Source organism: Sceloporus occidentalis, unplaced genomic scaffold (assembly GCF_023333645.1).
Source record: "Sceloporus occidentalis isolate IW3139 unplaced genomic scaffold, rSceOcc1.0.p SCAF_3, whole genome shotgun sequence".
In the NCBI taxonomy this organism is placed as follows: domain Eukaryota; kingdom Metazoa; phylum Chordata; class Lepidosauria; order Squamata; family Phrynosomatidae; genus Sceloporus; species Sceloporus occidentalis.
The window spans coordinates 246,142,179-246,164,715 of NW_028316983.1; the positions used below are offsets into that span (position 1 = coordinate 246,142,179).

Here is a 22,537-nt window from a genome sequence, read left to right on the forward strand (position 1 = left end):
GGTGCATTAGTAAGGCCTCTGCCGTTCTAGAATCAGTCACAAGAAGTCAATAGCCATGATACCCAAAGGAAAAGGCAATGAGATATGCCAGTTAATATAGTACAGGTTAAGTCTCCCTTATTCGGAATTCTGAAATCCAAAAACTAAAGGTGACTGAGATAGTGACACCTTTGCTTTCTGATGGTTCAGTGTACACAAACAAGCTTCATTTATATACCGCTTCATACCATCTAAGCAGTGTCTATGCGGTTTACAACTGTAAGCTAATTTGCTCCCAACAATCTGGGTACTCGTTTTAGCGACCTTGGAATGATGCAAGCCTGAGTCAAGCTTGAGCCCTTTTGCTGGTCTTGAACTCGCAACCTGATGGTTTTGAGTGAGTGGCTGCAGGACAGGCATTTAACCACTGCGTCACCATGCATCACGTTATTAAAATACTGTATAAAATTACCTTCAGGCAATGTGTTTAAGGTGTATATGAAACAGAAATGAATTTCATATTTAGACTTGGGCCCCATCTCCAAGATATCTCTATCTATCTATCTATCTATCTATCTATCTATCTATCTATTCCAAAATAAAAAAAATCCAAAACCCAAAAGTCCTGCTCCCAAGCTTTTTGGATAACGGAGATTTAAGATTAAAAATAAATCCCAGAGCACAAGGGCATTTTGAGATGAACACTTTCAAACAACAAGAACTCCCTCCAGCTGATGGGATATTTATATAGGTGCCTGACCTCAAGACACCAAGTTGCTACTTGCTCAGCATTTCTCATTGAAGCTTCTGCAAGAGACTTTGACTCTTCCAACACTGGTCTTCTACCTTTTGATGTGATTCAGATGATAGAGGTCTTTTCTCAGCATCCCTCCACTCCAGCTGAGTTGAGGGCCCATCTTGCTGACGGTCTTCAATAGCTGTGTCTGTCACTACCTGCCCAGATTCCTGAAAGACTCTGTCCGCAGCTTGGGGGTGCTCCTTGACTCGTCGCTTCACCTGACAGCTCAGGTGGATGCGACAGTCAGGAGCACTTGTTATCAGCTTCGGCTAATACGCCAGCTGCGCCCCTTCCTGGAACTGGGAGACCTTGAAACAGTAGTACATGCGCTGGTCACCTCTCGATTGGACTTCTGTAATGCGCTCTACATGGGGCTACCCTTGTGCCAAGTTCAGAAACTTCAACTTGTACAAAATATGGCAGCCAGGTTAATTACAGGTACTCGTCGTACCGATCACATAACACCAGTTTTGAAATCCCTTCACTGGCTGCCAATTAGTTTCCAGGCAAGGTACAAGGTGTTGGTGATTACCTTCAAAGCCCTACATGGCTTGGGTCCAGAATACTTAAGAGATTGCCTACTTCCATACTGTCCATCCCACACTCTAAGGTCCTCAGGGAAGAATCTACTTCAGCCAATAAAATCTAGGCTAAGTTCAGTCACCCAGAGGGCCTTTTCCATTGCAGCTCCGAAGCCATGGAATGACCTGCCAAAGGAGATCCGTGACATTTCTACTCTTACAGCCTTTAAGAAGGCTCTTAAGACGGATCTCTTCCGGCAGGCCTTCCCTACCTAGTTCTACTCCCCATTTACGGTGACTTATGTCACTCTGTCCACCAATTCTTCTCTTAAATTTAATGAGAAGAATTAAATTAAAATTAATTAAAATAAAATCCTTGCCTCAAGAAGAAGAGCCCTCCCTCCATGACGTCACCATCAGACCTGGGAGGAAATTAAAAAGAGAGGCCCAACTTCCATCAGGCCTAACTGTGAATGTACTCACTTCGCTCTCTTTAATTTTATTGTATTTTATTTATTTATTGTATTTTATTTTATTATCTTTATTTTTACTGTTGTAACCCGCCTGGATTCCTTGTGAATGGCGGGCTATAAATAAATTATTATTATTATTATTATTATTATTATTATTATTATTATTATTATGGGATCATCCAGAGTCAGAGGTCTATCTAGGTCAGAATCCTCAGATTCCACAGAGCAAGTTAAAACACACATGACTGCATTGCCCAACATACACTGGAAAGAAACCGAGATCCCTTTTCCTTTGACATCTCAACTGCAACTCCCCAACATCACGTCTCAGCGTGGACTACATACCTGATGTTTTGTGTTTCTTGTCTTCACAGCAGTGTTTCCATCTTCTACCTTCCTGTTTGGGGCTTTGATCCTGCTGGCCTCCTTTGACTTTATTGAGCTTCTTAGCAAAACCAGTAAATGGAGAGATTGGATAGGTGGAACAGTGAATGTGATGCCAAACTACTGTCTCTTCTTTCCCTCCCAGATCCATCCTGTGTGGCTAATGCTGGTGAAATCCTATATTTGTCCTAAATTGCTTACATTGAGATTTTCAACTAACATTAAAGATTAACAGTGTAGCAGGTGCTACAAAACTAAGAATCCTTTGCACCAGTCCTTTAAGCTTTCTGATGTGGGGGAACCGAAATTATTTTTTCCCAACTCCTAGAGTTGGTGTTGTTACTATGTGCCATTAAGTCAACTCTGACTGATGGCGACCCTATTCATGGGTTTTCTCAGCAAGATTTATTCAGAGTGGGTTTGCCATTGCCTTCCTCTTGAGGCTGAGAGAGTGTGACTTGCCCAGGGTTTCCCAAGGTGATTGCATGGTGGGGTGGGGATTCAAACCCTGCTCTCCCAGAGTCCTAGTCCATTGCTCAAACCACCCCAATACACTGGCCTTTATTATAAGGAATGTCCGCTATTTGAGGACCAGAAAACTTGTCTCTTATAGGATTGACAGCAGCCCCTTATTATAAATGATGTCTTCTATTTGAGAAAAGCTTTTGGAAATAATTGTAATGATGATAATTCTTTTTTGAAGCAAAGAAGAGGAAAAAATGACTTGCAGCTGCAAGACGGCTTCTACATTTCTCTGCCAAGTGTCTTGCTACATTTTCTTGTGGCTCAGAGTCTTACTTCCAGAATCCCTGCACCACATTGCCTTGGGAGGTTCCTGGAATTGCAGTTCAAAAAGAGTACTTTTTCCAAACCGTGCTTTACATTGTGGGGGAGACCATTAATTTGGCCAACCTCTCTGTTCAGAGAAAGCTTGACTACTTGTTCCCCCCTCCCCCCATGGGAATATACTCTGAAATGCGCTGCCAGGAAAAAATGTGACAAGTTTAGGGGTCTTTGCCACTTCTTTCCACAATGGAGGACATTTTGTCATGCTGCTCCAGAATATGCATGTGAAGTTTTCCCTTTCAGGGCCTCCAGCACTAGCATGCTTCAATGGCTCTTTGCACCTGCTTATTCCAGCGAAAGGAGGCCAAAGGAACACAAAAGGCAATCTCTTGTGTATCAAGCAAAGCTGGAAATGTACGCTACAAAGCCTAGATATTGCTCAACCGTTTCCCGTTATTTTGGAAAGACAACACTCCCTTGGCTCCCTGCTCAGCAAACCCTATCAAAACTGACGGCACAAAAACCATACCAGTAATGCAGACAATTGTTTCCACTCTGCAATCCTGTCTTACTAATTGGAAAGAAAACAAAACTCCGTGCTTGGGAGGAGATAAATGCTTTGGACACTTGGTTATATTTTAGTTTGGCTGCCGAGCAGGCAATAAATGCGCCAACAGCTTTGTATGTCATGAAATGAAGAGAGATGCTAGCAAAGTGTGGTCTGTATTTATGGATTATGTTATGGATTAAATACAAATCTATACATTTATGTATAGAATCCTTTTGGCGCATTAGAACTAAGACAGCACAGGCAAATCAGCAGCAGAAAAGACCATCTGCACAGTGGCTGTGGAAGAAGTAAGGCCCAGGAATAAGGGGTCATTTAGACGGTGAAAATAATCCAAGATGAATCTGGGCTGAATCTCCTTGGTTCACATGCATTCCGAATGCACCCGATTATGTTTTTTAGGGGGCTACCCAAAAACCCACTTAACCCGGGATAATCAACATCGGATTTTCCCCCAGTTTTTAAAAAAGATTGGCATTGTCAGAAGTGTGAATAAACAATGCAACTAGACCCAGGAAAAACTCAGCATGCCTTGAATGTGTTTCCAATACGTTTGCATTGTCGACTCAATCTTTATTCAAATGCTGGCAAATGTGAGCAATCAAACTCCCAGAGATGCACATAGACGCGGTTCCGTTGTGTGAATAACAAACCCAAAATGTGTGAGTGAGATTATTTGCATAGTCCCGCTAAAAATAAAACCCAATTTCTGAATGACTTTTAGGGTGCTCCTTGTCACCTGTTTGCATGTCAAGCTGAAATTCCCACTTCTATACAAGTATTAAGGATACAAAAGCTGCCTTTGGTTTTCATTCTAGCAACCCCACCTTAAGGGCCTATAAAGCCCCCCTAACCTCCACCAGTGAAAGAAAATATCATCCCTAGATGCAATCTGGAAAAAGCCTTCAAGTGGCCTCCAAACCTTTGACATGTTTTTCTTTACTTCAGAAAAGCTTCCCTGACCTGATTGTTTCATTTCACAATTGCATATTGTTATCACTATTATTGTACTTATTATTACAGGTTGAGTCTCTTTATTCCAGAACCTGAAATTCTTCAAAATCCAAAATTGTCTACATGAGTGGCTGAGATAGGGACACCTCTGTTTTCTGATGGTTCAGTGTACCCATTTTTTTTTCATAAACAAAATTATTCAAATCACAGAATAACAGAATGACGGACATCCAGTCCAACCCCCTGCCATGCAGGAAGACACAATCCAAATAGAGTGTATAAAATTACCTACAGGCTTTGAGTATAAATTGCATGGGAAACATAAATGTTAGACTTGGATCCCATCTCCAAGGCATACATGCAAACATTCTAAAGTCTGAAAAAATCTGCAATCCAAAACACTTCTAGTACCAAGCATTTTGGATAAAGGAGACATAGACTGTATAATAGTAAACACTAAAGTGGAACATTAGAATGGAATTAAACTATTCACTGTATTAAAACAGTTGAGATCTACTCTTAATAAAATGCAACCAAAAAGACTTTGAGTTTGTAAATATCGATGAAGTGGATAAGCTTCTTGGATGGGTAAGGAGGACAACATGCCCCCTTGATCCTTGCCCATCATGGTTGACTGAACAGGGAGGTGATGCAGTAAAAACATTGCTACAAATTATAATTAATGCATCATTCAGGGAGGGGAAATTTCCAGCCAAATTAAAACAAGTGATAGTCAAACCACTGTTGAAAAAACCCTCCCTTGACCCCTTGATAAAAAATAATTACAAACTGGTCTCCCTTTCACCATTCTTGGGCAAAGTGATCGAGAGGACAGTTGCCTTCCAACTCCAAGCTGTCTTGGATGAAGCCGATTATAGACCCATTTCAAACCAACTTAAGGGCGGGACATGGAGTTGAGAGGGCCATGGTCACCTTAGTCGATGATCTCCATCTGGGCATCGACAGGCGAAGTGGGACCCTGTTGGTGCTCTTGGACATCTCAGTAGCATTCAATACCATTGACCATGGTATCGTAGATTTGGGTGTCATCCACATATTGATGGCACCATGTGCTAAATTTCCAGACAATCTCTCCCAGTGGTTTCATGCATATGTCAAACAACACGGGGGTCAAAACAGAACCCTCAGGAACCCCACAGACTAATGGCTAGGGGGTTGAACAGGAGTCCCCCAACACCACTTTCAGGGTTCTTTCCTCCAGCAAGTAACAGAGCCACTGTAAAAGAATGACTCTAAGTCCCATCTCAGAGAAGCAGGCCAGAAGGATAGCAAGAGGTCCAGCAGAACCAACAGGGACACCCTTCCTCTGTCCAGTTTCCGGTATGGATGTTTTCGACCCTTTGAGGCTGAGAGTGTGTGACTTGTGAAAACAGTGTGAAAACAGCTTTCCCACTTAAACCACTGGGGCAATGTGGTGTAGTGGTTAGAGTCTTGGACTATGACTCTGGAGACCAGAGTATGACTCCCAGCTCGGCCATGTAAGCCCACTGGGTTACCTTGGGCAAGTCATATTCTCTCAGCCTCAGGGGAAGGCAATGGCAAACCCCTCTGAACAAATCTTGCCCAAAAAAAAACCCTACAACAGATTTGTCTTCGGGTCACTTAAATTGGGAATGACTTGAAGGCACACAACGACAACAAGCCACCAAGGAAGCGTGAGAGGCACTTCCAGTGTTTCAGCAGATAAACCTGCTCTTAAGGTAACATATTCTCAACCATGGGATTATTACACTGAAAAGCTTAATAAACAGTGAATCTTTCTCCCTCCAGATATTTGGGATGACAAATTCCAGAATTCCCTAACATGACATATGATGGCTGGGGCCGCTGGAAAATGGACTCCAGTACATCTGGAAGACCAAAGGATGCCATGCCCTTTTAAAAAGAATATTCTAACAAAGGAAGAACTCCACAAGAAGGATTCAAGACATACTATGTGACAGAGAAGACAAAGCATTACCTGGAGATGGTGTTTTCCTGTAATGGCTTCTCCTTTGACAGATGCTTCTTCTTTGTACCTTTCAAAGACTGAAAGAGAGGAGCATGAAAATGATGAGGGGCACAGACAGATACACCCACCAACAAGGTTTAGGGCAATTCACCCCAACTGATGGGCTTTATTTTCCCCTGCCTTTAACCTGCAAATTGTGCATTTACTTGTCCCCATATATAATTCTAATTTCCTGCCCTTTTCCAGTCCACCCCTCAACATATCACTCATGCCATCTGCAAAGTTTCTTTGACTAAACAATTCTTTGCAAGGTTTTGTGGTGATACAGGTTGAGTCTCCGTATCCGGAATTCCGAAATACTCCAAAATCCAAAACTTTTCTCAGGGATGGGCTGAGGCAGTGACACCTTTGCTTTCTGATGGTTCAGTGTGCACAAACTTTGTTCCACGCACACAATTATTTTCAAGTATTGTATAAAATTACCTTCAGGCTATGTGTATAAGGTCTATATGAAGCATATAAGAATGCTGTGTTCAGACTTGGGTCCTATCTCCAAGTTATCTCATTATGTATCTATGTGCAAATACTGTACATGTATTTCAATTTAAAAAAAAATCCAGAATACCCCTGGTCCCAAGCATTTCATGACAATTCTCTGAAGATGCCAGCCACAGATGCTCTACCAGGAATAGAGTCTTCCAAAACACGGCCACATAGCCCCAAAAAACATCTTTCGAGAGTGCTTTAGCTGTGTATTCCTACATGGCCGGGGGCTGAATTAAATGGCCATTGGGTCACATGCGAAGGGTCACAGGTTCCTCATTCCTGATTTAGTCCATTTTCTAAGGCTTTAAAAAAATTGGTTCATTTGTGAAGGATATACACACAAGTTTTACTGTATTTTAAAGGATTTTTCTCCCATCCTGAATAGGTGGACAATCCAGGACTGAATTGGAGCTGAATTCCAATTAATTTGGAAAGATTGAAACTTTGCCCATACCGATAATGCTTTACATGGCTAGCTTACCAATAAATTCAATAAAATTTGCAATATTATTTCTCCCGTCTGTACTTTACATTTACTTAGGACTGCTCTTCTAAGTCACTATTTTTATGTGACACACTCTCATGTTTTTATTTGCTGTTGCTATGGCCATCATGTTGCTTTTGAATTATGGAGCCCTATGAATGAGAGATTTCTGTGGGCTTCTCACACCAAGAGCCATGCTCAGTTCTTGCAAACTCAGGCACCATAGTTTCCTTTTGGGGTCAATCCATCTGTCAAGAGGTCTCTATCTTTTTTAGTTGCCTTCAACTTTGCAGAACAGGGAAGACTATAAAGCTGGGGATACTTTGAACCTTTCATTTAAACAAGAAACTGCAGCAAGTATGGGCTGGAAAACTAAATGCAACAGAAAACAGCTCAAACCCAGCCAATACCCAGCCAATGAGGCACCACATTTTTAATCAGAACTGGAACTATGACCCCACATCCAAAAGAAACGTATCAATCTAGCCATCAACTTGTCCATCCAACAAACCTTTTCATCATATTGGGTTTCTTGCTGCCCATTGGCGGGAGCTTTTTCCCTTGGTTTCTTTGGCCTTTTGGGCTCTGGCGATACACAAAGCTGTTTCTTGTTTCTTGAAAATGGAACGAAGAATATGATTAAAAAGAGCATGTCCAAAACATACCACCCCTGAGATGCGGCAGCTCAGTACCTCCCACAAAATGACAACATAACCAATTTCATACCCACTGGCACTTCTGTTCATTTTACTCCAGTCTATTCACCCATGATCTCCCCCATTTTGTCTCTAGAATGCAGAAAAGAACTGATAACCAATTTATATCCCGGTGGCCTTCCCCTTCCTCCCTTTTTCCACTCATGGAAAGACCTGATATGCCTTTATGATAAGGTAGGAAACACATGGACTACATGCTGGGCTGCAAATCCCAGTAGCTATTGCCACCATAGCCAATAGTGGGGAATGCTGGGAACTGCACTCCACCAACATCTGGAGGGCTCCATGATTCCTACCCCTCCCTCATGTGAATCCCTGGGCAAATTTTCTACATCTGTCTGTAATGAATTACAGGTTGAATATCCCTTATCTGGAATTTCAAAGTTCAAAATACTCCAAAATTGACCGCATAGGTGGCTGGGAAAGAGACACCTTTGCTTTCTCATGGTTCAGTGTGCACACACTATGGCCTGTTACAGACTGCCAAAATAAAGCTGCTTTGGGTCTCTTTGGAGGTATGCTATTTAAATGATGCATGAATCCTAAGAATCCGGAAGCTGCACCAAAAGCTGCACTCCAGTGCTTAGGAATGGAGTGTGGCTTTGGTGCGACCTCCGGACTCTTAGGACCCATGCATCATTTAAATAGCATACCTCCAAAGAGACCTGAAGCAGTTTTATTTTGGCAGTCTGTAACAGGCCTTTGTTTCATGTACAAACCTATTAAAAATATTATGTATAAAATTGGCTTTGGGCTATGTTTATAAGATGTATATGATACATAATTGATTTCAGATTCAAACTTGGGTCCCATATCATTATATATATGCAAATATCCCAAACTCTGAACAAATCCAGAATCCCAAATACTTCTGGTCCCAAGCATTTCAGATAAAGGAGACTCAATCTGTTTTAGCAACATAACTTATATAGCCTATAAGGAGTTACCCTTTTTGGTAACGCTGCTGTTAAAAAAAGATAAAATTCCAAATGTAACAAGAGGGAACAGAGTCACTCTGCAGGTATGATAAAAGCCAGGAATAACATTTTCTAGCCAAGTTACTTTTAAAGGACATTTTAATAAGTTATGTTCAAGTTTTACACCATTCAGTTATTAATCCTAAGGTTTATGGGTGTTTCCTTGAAAGACAATCTAACAGCAAGTAACAGAAAAGTAACCAGCAACTCTATGAACAAGTAATTTTACTGATTAAACATTGCAAAGAGTTATTTTTAAAACAGTATTACAAGGTTAGGGAGGTGTATCGCTGCTTGTTTTTTGCAAACAAGAACAAATCATTTCAAAAATCTTCTCCCTACTGGAAAGATTGTAGTGCAGTTTTTTTCAGGCTGACCTTTCCTTGGGACTTTCCTGTGTGAAAAATATTATGCAAAAAAAAGGCTCCGAAAACAGAGTATTTGTGCAAAACTCATTGTTCTCTGCATAAAAGCCAGGGTTTTTTTGTTTTTTTTGGGGGGGGGTATCTCTAGTTTTCTTTTGGTTTTTAGCACAAATTATTTGTTGCGGGGGAGAGATCCCAAATGAAGAAAAAAAAAACCTTGTGACTGGTCATTTTCCCAACAAAATGTTGAATCTTGTCAAGGACAATATCTGAAATTACCCTGTACATCCCTAAACAAGTAACAGGAGTACATTGCTTTTCAAAAGTAACTTTGCACACTCTGGTTTTGCAGTGGTTTTTCAAACTAGAAATCCTGTTAGACATTGGGCCAAGGTCCCTTGGGGAGCTATTGCAGCCCTTTTGCCTTCCACAATTGCTCAGCCCTGAACTACTCCGTGGAATTTATTCTGCTGGTCGCCACTCCTGAACCCACCTCTCTAGCAGAATCTATGGTCACCTATCACTAGATGTTAACCATAGAATCACACTAAGAGACCCACAATGTCTAGACCAGTGTTTCCCAAACTTTGGTCCTCCAGATGTTTTGGACTTCAGTTCCTAGAATTCCATGATATTGGCCAAACTAACTGGGGTTTCTGGTAGTTGAAGTCCAAAACACCTGGAGGACCAAAGTTTGAGAATCACTGGCCTAGAGAAATGTTCTCTCTAGGAACATCTAGGTTCTCCAGGATGACTCTATGGCCAACATCTGGTGGAAGCTGACCGTAAAGTCATGCTGGAGGACCTAGAGATCCCTACATAGAACATATTAATCTAATCCATAATCAAATCAGCAAGTTAAAGTTGCAAATGTGGTGGGCAGAGTGTTAACTCCAAATCCAAACTAAATTTGGGGGTAAGTTTTTAATGGGCCTCTGAAAGTTCTGATTGTGTATGTATCTAATCTTCTTGACCCATAGAGAGCTCACAACATCTTATGTAATCCTTTTCAGAATGGAGCCCAGTGGTCATAGGATGACCAATGCTTCTTCCTCAGATTGACACATTCAGGGCAGTTGGAAGGCTGAATTTCAGGGCCACCGGCTGAGAGCATCACCTGACACCAATCTCTCCGTCTGGCACTTTCATTAGCAAAGGCTTTTTAGCATCCCCCATGGTCTGCACTGTCCGCACTTCCCGATTGGTCATTTTGCAAACTTACATCTGCAAGAAAAAGAGATTATTTTATTTCACACATTCATAGTCCAGTCTCCACATATTCGTCCCTGCTGCACTCATGCAATCCAATCATATTTACTTAATTGATTAAAACATTTATGTTGATGTGTGCCTTCAGGTTGTTTCCGACTTACGGCAACCCTTAAGACGAATGTATCATGTGGTTTTCTTGGCAAAGTTTGTTCAGAGGGTCTTTGCTTTGGCCTTCCTCTGAAGCTGAGAGAATGTGACCTGTGGGTTTCCATGGCTGAGCAGGGAGTTCAAACCTTGGTTTCCAGAGTCATGTCAAAGTAGAAGGTATTTGAAAGTGAACTGGTGAAAGTAAAAGTGAGAAAGACAGATAGATGGTGTAGGAAGAGTGATAGATGAGACTGGATGAGTGTGGTTAAGAAGTAATTTGTAGATAAATTGTGTATTAGATGATATACAGATAAGCAATTGATATTAATGATGTGTTATTTACATGGTAAATTTATAATCAATGTAAGGAAGATTTTATATATTTGAACTGTTTTGAATAAAGATATAGTGGGTCATCCACATTCACCGGAGTTAGGGACACAGAGCCCCCATGAAAGTGGAGAAAATGCATATAAAAACACACACTGAAAGAACACCTCTCTAGGAATCTCTAGGTCCTCCAGTGTAATTCTGTGGTCAACATCTCCTTGACATTGAAAAATGCCTAGTGAAGTATTCTCTCTAGGAATATCTAGGTCCTTCAGTGCAACGTTTGGTGGAAGTTAACCATAGAGTTGCACTGGAGGACTTAGATATTCCTAAAGAGAACATATTAAAAAAATCCGTGAATCATCAAATCTGCAAAAGTCAAATATGCAAATGTGGAGGGACAACTGTATTTATAATTTTAAAAAGTCAAAGCAGACTTAACTGCCATTAAGAACATCAACAGGTTATCTCTATTCAAGAAAGGCCATAGTTGTGAACTAGTGCAGGCTAGCACACTAAGCACTACTATGCACAAATAGCTTTGCCTACCATATGCTGAGAATACTCACGTTTTGGAGTCGCTGAAGCCGAGAAACGTGATTTTCCTTTCCTCCCACCCTTCAGTTATTCCTCACTCTGCCGCAGCTCAGCAGGCCAAGCTCAAAGGGGATGCCAGGCACTGTGACGCTGGCATCCAGCCCAACCAACCACTTCGGCTCTCCTTACTAAGTCATTATGACATAAGATAACCCATAGCCATTCAGTGGAGGTCAGTACCCTCAAGAGTTTGTTCTTCTACTCTCCCTCCCTGGGGGTTTAAATAAAATATTAAGAACTAGAGGCTAATGGCAACATTAACTCAATTATACAGGAGAACCTAGTCACCTATGGCGTACGCAGATCACCTCCAGGGCTACAAAGTTTTGTTTTTTCCAGCTGCAAACAACCAACAGCAAAGATAGGAAAGTTAGTTAAAAAGGAATACATTCAGCCCTTCGCATCTGCGGCTTTGACTTTTGCGGATCTGATTAGTTCGATTTTGAATATTATGTTCTCTCTAGGAATCTCTAGGTCTTCCGGGGCAATTCTGCCAGAAGTTGACTATAGAGTTGTTCTGGAGGACCTAGAAGTTCCTAGAGAAAACACCTCGCTAGGCGTTTGTAGGTCCTCCAGTGCAACTTCTGGCAGATGTGGGCCGCAGAGTTGCACTAGAGGACTTGGAGATTCCTAGAGAGGTGTTCTCTTAGGTAAAAAGAATAGTGTTTTTTCTAATTTGAATTTTTGCCAGATTGACAGGGGTCCTTCAGCAAATGTGGAAGGAACCACTTAACCTTATCACATGAGAAAACAAAACGAAAAAGGAGCCAGAGAACAGTAGCTTTCTCCATGCCTTACCGCATGACATTGTAGCGCTTTAGTTCTCTTCTCATGGGAGATGGTTGTAAAAGTGAGACTTTTGTTGTGCTGAAAAATCTGTTCAAGTTGTTTAAAATGATGGAAGCTATCGAAATGGATAAACTGACCTGCTCAATTGAAGGAAACTATTTCGAAACACACAGACAACTATGGCAAATCTTCCCATTCTATTGCCAAGATAATTGGAGTTGCGAGGAACTATGATGATGAATAATTTCGTTTAGAGAATATAAATTTCAACAATAAAACATGTAACAGCTTTTTAAGATAACATCATAAATCACAATTTTTAAAAAAATAACAGTAGATTATAAAGAGAAGCAGAAAATAGTAAAGAAATATTAGCACTATCAGACAGAGTAAAAGGAAGAAGAATGAAAACAGATAAACACAAAAGAATACAAGTAAATATCATTTAAGATATACATGGTACTAATGGGGAGAGGGAGGGTTTAAGGGAATTTAGAAGTCATGAAAATGAGCATCTGACAAGTTCAACTGTCTGTTTGTTTTATGGTTTTTTAATAATAAAAATCAAAAAAGAAAGAAAGATCTGTCCAGCAAAAGGCACACTTTTACAACCGTCTCCTGCAGGAAGAGAACTGAAGCACTAAGACATCATGCGGTAAAGCATGGCAAAAGCCACTACTCTCCATCTCTATTTTAGCTTTGTTTTCTTGTGCAATAAAGCTCTTAGTGTGTTTAATTGTTTATTAGGTTTTTAAAAACGACAAATCCCAAAACTACAAAATCTGGGGGAAAGTTTTGGCAGACACAACAGAAAAGGAGCATTTCCAAGCCCTGCCCCTCCCAAAACCAAACACAGTCTAATCAATCTCAACCCTTTAAGGATCAATATGGTGCATCTTTGGAAAATAGGACCTCCTTTGATCAATTAATCTATTATTTTTATTAATAGAGAGGGAGGCTGTCATCCAGCAATACTCTGAACCAAAAAGAAAGTCAAAAGCCTGGCTGCTGGAAAAAAGTAAAATTCAGATAAATCAAATATGCTGCCTTGAGTCGCTGTATTGGGAGAATTGTAGGATAAAAGACAACAACAACAACAACGTTTACAATTTTCCTTTCTTTCTTTTGCACTTCTTTTGCAAATTTTTAATTCCAGGTTCTTAAGGACTCCCCAGATTTCCCAGACATTACATGACTGTAATCTAATGTTATTTTGTTGTCTGCCTTATTTTATTGAATGCTAACATGTACTAATACATATATATTTAATTATTTTCATAGAATGTATGCTATAGGCAGATTTATTTTATCTATTTTAAATTTTACCTATTTTAATTTGATTCTATGTACATACAGCGCTGTGTAAATTTACAGCGCTGTATAAGTAAAGCTTAATAAGAAGAAGACATAATTTGTAGGCCCCTTTAAAGAGAAGGAGGCTTGGAAACACTTTCTTCTTTTAAACGCATTGAAGGAAATTCAGATTTTACAAAGCCAAGAGCAAAGAGAGATGCATGCTATCTTTGATACTTGGCACCCACCTGCAAAGACCTGAGCTGTGTCTTAGCAAATACTAAATACCAGAAATAGCTCCTTTCCTGTTCCTCCTCCTTGAAAGGAAAGCCCTACTTCAGAGAAGTTACTTTAATGGTACTGGTTTCCTCTGATTGGAAGACTGGGATGAAGGGGAGGATCATTCCTAAAAGAAATCTGGGAAGGAAGGAATCTTCTTGCATTTTGGGGGGATAGGTTTCTAGGAAAGGAGGTTTCTAGGAAATTTATAGGAAACCCCCCCTTTTTAAACATTTCTAAATAATTCTGAAGGAAATTCAGATTTTAAAAAGCCAAAAGCAGGTAGCAAAGAGATGATGCATCCTTTCTTTGAGAATTTGTGGTGGATCAATTATTTGTTTGTTATTTATTAGTTAGTTAGTTTGTGGTGGGTTAGTTATTTTTAAGGCCACTTTGGCTGCATCATGGGTTCATTTGTTTTTTAAATGTTTATAAGTTTATTATATAAACACATATCACACAGCAAAGTCACATAGACAAACACAAAACATTACACAATGACAAACTCACATTACATAGCACCCTACTAATGAGACAGATAAAATTAAATTCATGAAATCCTATACATTCACTTCCAAGATAACCTGTTTACCTAAAAGAATGTTCCTCCTGAATTAGTATTGTTTAAACCTCTAATTCTCAAAAGAGTAAAATTAAATAGCTTTACTAAATCTACTATATGACTTTTTCTTAGATTAGGTTCATACTTTTTCTAATCAAATTGAGATTATCATGGGTTTATTTTTTATTTTTGTTGTTTGCTATATTTTATTTATTTAATGTTAATATGTATTAATATATATTATGTTAAATTACTTTAGCAGAATTGTACACCTTATTTTATTTTATTTCAACTGATTGTACATACAGCGCTGAGTAAATTTAGAGCGCTCTATAAATAAAGCCCGATAATAACGATGATGATAATCCGCACTGCAGAAATGATCTAGTTTGACACCACTTTAATTGCCAGATGCTATGAAACCCTGGGATTTGTGGTTTGTTGTGGCAACACAGCACTCTGACACAAAAGGCAAACTGTCTTGCAAAACGACGAATCCCAGGATTCCATACCTTTGAGCCATTCCAGATAAAGTGATACCAAACTGCATTATTTCTGCAGTGCAGATGCATAACTCCACCCGAATTAACTGAGGTGAATCAACCTCACCAAATAGTATGGGACTTGGTTATAAGCAAACACGCATTACACTGTTATAGCAGTTCAATAAGGCTTTAACTGCCCTGGCTCCATTCCACTGATGATGATGATGATGATGATGATCTTTATTTTTTCCTTTTTTATTATTATTTTATTTATTACATCCATCACACCAATATACTTACATACATACATGCATACATCTATACTCTCACATACACATACATATAACACATTTCCATATACCTACTAACACAGACATACAACATACTTATATACATATACCATTTCTACTATTTACATCTTTCATCTCATATTATACGATACCTATATCCTTTTTCCAACCTATAGTTCTCTTTATTATATATCTTCTCTTCTTAAAAATCTTCCTGTCTTCTGATGCCATCACTCAGTTTTTACTATAATCTTTTTATTATTAGCTTTATTTATTTAGTAGCTGTACATACAATCAGTTAAAAATAACAGAATATTGAGATTTGTAGTTTGTTGATATACTCAGAAGTGTTATGCTACACAAAATTCTAGTATCCTACTTCAGGGATGTGTCCATTACTCTTTAGCAGAGAGAATTAAAAGTTAATGCAGCATGGTGTAGTGATTCGAACGTGGGGTGATGACCCTGGAGACCAGGGTTCGATTCCTGGCTTGGCCATGAAAAGCCATGGGCAACCTTGGGCAAGTCACACTCTCTCAGCCTCAATGGAAGGCAATGGCACACCTCTGAACAAATCATGCCACGAGAAACCCGATAGGTTCACCTTGGAGCACCATAAATCAGAAATGACTTGAACAACAACAACAGATTATAGATCCTAGGATCCTACAGGATGGAGGTTAAAGTGGTTTTAAACTGCTACATTTGTGCAGTGTGGACGCATCCCAGGGGGTTGCAATTTGCACCACCAGTTTTACTCCTTTCGCCTACCCGATGCTTGGTAGACAAATACGATGTTTTCTCTATTATTAATTGGTTAATAATAATATAATTAATATACTTGTTTATATAATAATTATTAATAATATATTAATTGATTGGTTGATTGATTAATTGGGCTTAAGACCCTTAGTCAATCCAGTCCAGTAGTGTTAGTTCTAACTAACAGCCACGCTCTCCAAAATTTCAGGCAGGAGCCTTCCCCTATCTTTACCTGGGCCCCATCTGCACTGCAGAATTAATGCAGTTTTGGACTACTTTCATGGCCATGGCTCCATGCTATGGAATCCTGGGATTTGCAGTTTTGTGCACTTATCCAATTCTATCATATAGGTGCCCTTCCCATTCCTAGTCTTCTTCTGATTTCCTGATTGCAGCCTCCATATTTCTGATCAATATTTGATCCAACTTATTGTAGTCTGCGGTGGCACCAGAGAAGAAGGCTAAATGCCTGACAAAAGCAGCCTTTCCCAGAATCCCCTTGCATTGAACCAGGGCAGTTAAAGTGGTCTCAAACTGGATTATTTCTGCAGTGCGTTTAGGACCTGAGTATACTTTTAAGACAGCCATTTGCTTACTTGGAAGTGAGCACTACAGATCTCCTGAGGACTTAATGCTTAGTAGATAAGCATTGAAAGCAGAGGGCTTGTTATTGGTGTTCACCCCTCATAGGTCAGAGAGCTCTGGTGCCACAACAAACTACAGTTCCCAGAATTCCATAGCACTCAGCCGTAGCAGTGAAAGCAGCGTCACACTCGGTTATATCCACACTGCAGATGGAGCCACAGTTCGACACCACTTTAACTCCCATGGCTGCATCTTAAACAGCCCTGGGATCTGTAGTTTGGCGAGGCACCAGCACTCTTGGGCAGAACTACAAATCCCAGAATTCCATAGAATGGTAAAAATACAAATTGATTTACTGTGTTAGTAATCATAATGTAACTATGATTACTAATAATTATAATTGTTAGTAATCATTTTTAAAAAAAACTTGAAACACGTGGAAAACATCATTATTATAATTAATAGCAATCATAATTCAATTAATTATCGTCATTGTTAATTCCATTATAATTATTAATTCAATTATTATTATTAATTCCGTTAGTAATCATAATTTAATTTAAGTAATATTGAAACACTTGGAAAACATCATTATTATAATTAATAGTAATCATAATGCAATTAATTATTATTACTATCAATTATAACTAATAGTAATCATAATTCAATTAATTATTATTACTATCAATTATAATTAATAGTAATCATAATTTAATCTAAAAAATTGAAACAAAAACAACATTATAATTATTGTTAATAATGATTTGATTAACTGCAATTCCCATTAATTAGACAATGGTTTTTCCAGTGTTTCAAGGGCCTTTGTGTCTTGTATGTGCATTACTATACAATATTACTATACTTTAATTATCATTAATAACAATAACAATTTAACTAACTATGACTCCCACTAATACTAATAGTAATATCAATGGCCCTTCCTTTTGCCAGGGTTCTTCCAAGTGTTTGAAGGGTCTCTGGTGGATTTATAAACTGTAATAATTAATTATTAAATAAAATAAATAAATGTTAAATCATTATTAATTATTATTCATTATTAACTACTAAATTATAATTATTAATTATGAAGTATAATTAATTATTAATACTAATTTTGAATTTGTGGTGATTGATAATTAATTAATTATGCGTTATTAATTATTACCACCCTTTTGGCCTCAGTGCTATTGAATCACGTGATCTCCGCGCGGCTGGTCACGTGATCCTTGCCCGGCGGAGGGGGGCAGCGCGCCAGACGGAACCTCTCCTCCCGCCATGACGTCACCCGCGTTCTAATTCCCACGGTTGCCACGGGAGACCGGCTCTTCCCTCTCCCTCTCCAAGCCACTCCTCCCTCCCTCCGCTCCAGAGAGTGAGAGGCAAGGGGTTTCCCCGCCCACTCGCTTTGCGTCCCTCCGATTGGTTGGACGCGGTGCCGCTCTAAGCGCCGGCGCTTCCCTATTGGCTGTGGCGCCTCCTCCTTTTCCCACTCTGTCTTGCAAGCTCTCTTTCTCCTTTTCTGCTGTAGCTTTAGCAGTAAGTAGCCCAAGGCTTTGCAAAGGGGGCTGTTGTCCTTCTGGGAGCCCAAGGCGAAGGGAGCCATAGGCACTCTGGTGCCTTTCTCTGCATTTGCCCAGGAGAAAAGGTGAGATCACTTCTGGGGGGATTAAAAACTCTCTTTCACCCCCAAACATCCAAGCTTCTAGTCCTCAAGAGGGTCTGTTTGGCTTTAATGCAAGGATCTGGGGGGCTGGCAGAGCAAGGGAGGCTGGGCTGGGGGTCCCTAGGCAGCCATCTCTGAGGCTGGACAGGCTTTGGGTGCCCAGGGCAGGTGGGGTGCCCTCACCTGGAAGGACAGGTAAGGCTCAGGGGAGGATCTGGGGGGCTGTGAGAGCAAGAGAGGATGGTCTGGGGGTCCCCAGACAGTGACTAGGCTTTTGGAGAGTCCAGAGGAGAAGGTCTCCATTGGGACAGGTTGTTGCCTTCACCTGGCAAGACAGGTAAGGCTCACCTGGAAGGACAGGTAAGGCTCAGGGGAGGATCTGGAGGGAGGGCAGAGGAACGGAGTCTGGGCAGGGGATCTCTAGACAGTGAGCAAGATTTTGGGGTGCCCAGAGGAGAGGGTCCCCATCAGGACAAGTGGGGTGCCCTCACCTGGAAGGACAGGTAAGGCTCAGGGGAGGATCTGGAGGGGGCAGAGCAAGGGAGGATAGGCTTGGGGTCCCTAGACAGTGGGCAAGCTTTTGGGGTGACCAGAGGAGAGGGTCCCCATAAGGATAGGCGTGGGCCTCACCTGGCAGGACAGGTAAGGCTCAGGTAAGGATCTGTGGAGGGAACAGAGCAAGGGAGGCTGGGATGGGGGACCCAAGACGGTGGGCAGGCCTTTGAGAGAGGGTCCCCATTAGGACAAGTGGGGTGCCTTCCACCTGACAGGACAGGTAAGGCTCAAGTGAGGATCTGGAGGGATTGCAGAGCAAGGGAAGATGGTCTGGAGGTCCCTAGACAGTAGGCAAGCTTTTGGGGTGACCAGAAGAGAGGGTCTCCATCAGGATAGGTTGTTGCCCTCACTTGCCAGAACAGGTAAGGCTCAGGAAAGGTGGGACCCTGGACAAAAGAAGCCCCTAGAAGGCTGCTTCCGAACTAACAGAGCCCCAGGAGGCAGAGCATCACCTTGCAGGTGAGGTGTTCCTAAGAGGAGGACAGAGCTGGCTCTGAATCTCAGGTAGATCTTCTAGTAGAGTGGTGACAGCAATGGGATCCTTGAGGAGGAGTGTTAGAATCATAGAAGAGGATCCCCAGAGGCCATTCAGTCCAACCCCTGCTCAATGCAAGATCCCTGCTGCTCCAGGTGTCTTGGACTTCCACTTCATAGCATCCCAGAGTTGGAAGGGGACCCCCAGAAGACACTGAATCCAATGCCTTGTTTAGTGCAGGATCAGTCAGTTATTCCCAAACTTTGTTCCTCCAGGTGTTTTGGACGACACCAAATCCCGGAGTTGGAAAGAGTCCCCCAGAGGACATTGACTCCAACCAGCTAGAACATCCCCAGAAGCAGCTAGTGGTCCAGCCTCTTTTCGGAAGACATCCAGAGAAAGAGACCCCACTACTGCTGTGGGCCATGGGTCCCCTCCCCAAATGTCTCTCGCTGTCAAGAAGTTGCTTTTCACTTTCCGTTGAAATCTACCCTTCAAACCTTCAAACCTTTAGTCTGCAAAGAAGAAACCTGCATTACTAAAACCAAGTCTATACCTGCCAGGTGGAAGGACCAAGCTGGCAGTTGCCCTTGCCTTCCAAGAAAGGTGTTTACAGGGTTCAACTTTGGGCAAGCCAAGGTTTGGGGGGGCTGAGGTGGTGCAAGAGAGTGCAGAAAGCTCGCCTAGGGTCTGTGTCCTCCCTCCTTCGCTCCTGCCTTGGGTCATGTCCTAGAGCTGGGGTTACCTGGCCGATGCCCACCTGTGCCAGCCAGGATGGTCCCAGAAGACGAGAGTCCCCCAGGAGGAGAAGGAGAAGACGAGGACATCGAGGGCACCGGGGTCCCTCTCTTGTTGCAGACCTCCGAAAATGGCAGCCTGAGGAAGGTGAGTCTACACTGAGTCTACATTGGTTTGGGCAGTGTTTCTTACCAGGCGTGGGAGTGCCAGGGTAGAAATTCCTAATTTTATTATTATTATTGTGTTTTCAGAGTGCGTTCAAGTCATTTCCGGCTTATTGCAACCCTAAGGCACCCTATCATGGGGTTTTCTTCCCAGGTTTTGTTCAAAGGGGAGTTTGAACAAAAAAACCCAGTGGGTTTCATAGCTGAGGCAGGATTCGTACCCTGGTCACCAAAGTTGTAGTCCAGCACTCAAACCACTTATACCATGCGGGTTATTACAGTTGGCCCTCCATATCCATGGATTCAACCATCCACAATTTAAAAAAAAAATTTAAATGTATATAAATTGCAAAAAGTAACCCTTGACTTTATCATCTTATATAAGGAACACCATTTTACTACACCATTGTATTTAATGGGACTTGAGCATGGATTTTGGTATCTACAGGTGATCCTGGAATAAAACCCCCAGAGGATACCAAGGGCCCACTGTAATGTTATTGTAAGCCAGCATGGCATAGTGGTTTGGGCACAACTCTAGAGAACAGGGTTCAATTCCCAGCTTGACCATTAAACCCACTGCGTCACATTCTCTCAGCCTTAAGGGAAGGCACTGAACAAATCTTGCCAAGAAAATCCCATGATAGGTTTGCCTTCAGGTCTCCATAAGTCAGAAACGAATTGAAGGCACACAACAACAGTTATTGTAACAGATCGAGTCTTCCTTATCCAAAATGCTTGGGACCAGAAGTGTCTTGGATTTTGGATTTTTATTTATTTATTTTGGATTTTGGAATGTTTGCATATAAGTAATGATCGAAATACAGTATGAAATGGATTTAATAATAATTATAATTCCCATGGATTGAGGCAGGGAACAACAACAGTGAACAAAAACACAACATCAATTTAAAACACATCAGTAAAACACATCAATTTAAAAGGACAAGTAAAATGTACACATATTAAAACAATCTCTATTTAAGATTCATCATTTCCAATTCACAGTTTAAAAATCATATGGATAAGTCTGCCGGAAGAGACTGGGCTTTAATGAAGCTTTTATGCTTTATATGCACCTCAAACACATAGCCTGATTGTAATTTTGCACATAATGTTTTTAATAACTTTGTGCATGGGACAAAGTTTTCATACACTGAAGTATCAGAAAGCCAAAGTGTCACTTTCTCATGTGGACAATTTTGGATTTAGGGGTATTTCAGATTTTGGAATTCAATCTGTATTATTGCTTTTGTTCTGTTAGTGTCCAAGAATGCGTTCTGCCAGTTATTTCTCATGCTACATTGCAACTGGGACTGTGTGACATTGGAAGGTTTTAAATAATAATAATAATAATAATAATAATAATAATAATAATAAATTATAATAATAATAGCTCACCTTTTCCCCAGTTAGGAACTCAAGGCAGTTTGCAGCAGATGAAAAAATAAACATAGTTAAAAATTCACAAAATATAAAAGTTGAAATGTTATTAAAAGTATCAAAAGATTCATGATCAAATATAACATATGAGATAAGACATATTTAATTAAATTTATGGACAAGTAATACTGGATGGACGTTAGAATGTTTGAGTGATGTGGATGTAGATGATGATGATGATGATGATGATGATGATGATTTCATTTCAAGGATTAATATCTCACCTTTCTCCAACAATAGGATTCAAGGAAGATTACAATAGTTTATGTTTGTGGATGTAACTACAGTAATGCAATCATGTAAACATCTATAGATATGAAGTTATGTTTTTTACATGTTTCTCAGAAAACAAAATAATTTTAAAAATATATTTTAAAAAGGATACAAAGATTAAAACCACATAAAAACATATTTAAAAACAAATAAGTCAGTGCATGAAAGCAGTGTTAGGGTTTGAAGGTTCTGGTGGATATGGCAAGAGTGAGGAAAGGTTTAGATGGATTCCAGGAAAGGCTGGGCTGAAGATCAAGAAAGTTATTTCTTGTTTGGGATTGCAGCTCCCAGAATCCCCATGCCAGCATTGCTGAATGGGGATTATGGGAGTGATAGTCCCCCAAAAATATTTTCTTTGTCTTCCTTTAGCA

The 22,537-nt window shown here is 40.6% G+C and overlaps 2 protein-coding genes across 7 annotated transcripts in view; one reads left to right on the forward strand and one right to left on the reverse strand.

The window, feature by feature from the left end:
- The window catches only part of LOC149317720 (DNA topoisomerase I, mitochondrial-like), a 51,383-nt gene extending 33,286 nt beyond the window's left edge, over positions 1–18,097 (reverse strand). Inside the window, exons 1-5 of one of the 4 annotated variants that reach the window (XM_089518067.1) lie at positions 18,021–18,097; positions 10,642–10,748; positions 7,978–8,080; positions 6,446–6,513; positions 2,118–2,217 (exon numbers count right to left, since the gene is read on the reverse strand). In XM_089518067.1, the coding sequence (XP_089374193.1) occupies positions 2,118–2,217; positions 6,446–6,513; positions 7,978–8,080; positions 10,642–10,733 (363 nt within the window). In that variant the 5' untranslated portion in view covers positions 10,734–10,748; positions 18,021–18,097. Of the gene's footprint in view, positions 1–2,117; positions 2,218–6,445; positions 6,514–7,977; positions 8,081–10,641; positions 10,749–14,140; positions 14,343–16,866; positions 16,891–18,020 lie in introns of those variants that run through there. The other 3 variants (XM_089518068.1, XM_089518069.1, XM_089518066.1) reach the window with 3 other exon arrangements.
- A 259-nt stretch (positions 18,098–18,356) lies between these two features.
- LOC149317721 (rhophilin-1-like) overlaps positions 18,357–22,537 on the forward strand; it is a 49,032-nt gene continuing 44,851 nt past the window's right edge. For all 3 annotated transcript variants that reach the window (XM_089518072.1, XM_089518073.1, XM_089518074.1), the window contains exons 1-2: positions 18,357–18,500; positions 19,824–20,433. In XM_089518072.1, the coding sequence (XP_089374198.1) occupies positions 20,323–20,433 (111 nt within the window). In that variant the 5' untranslated portion in view covers positions 18,357–18,500; positions 19,824–20,322. The remainder of the gene's footprint in view (positions 18,501–19,823; positions 20,434–22,537) is intronic.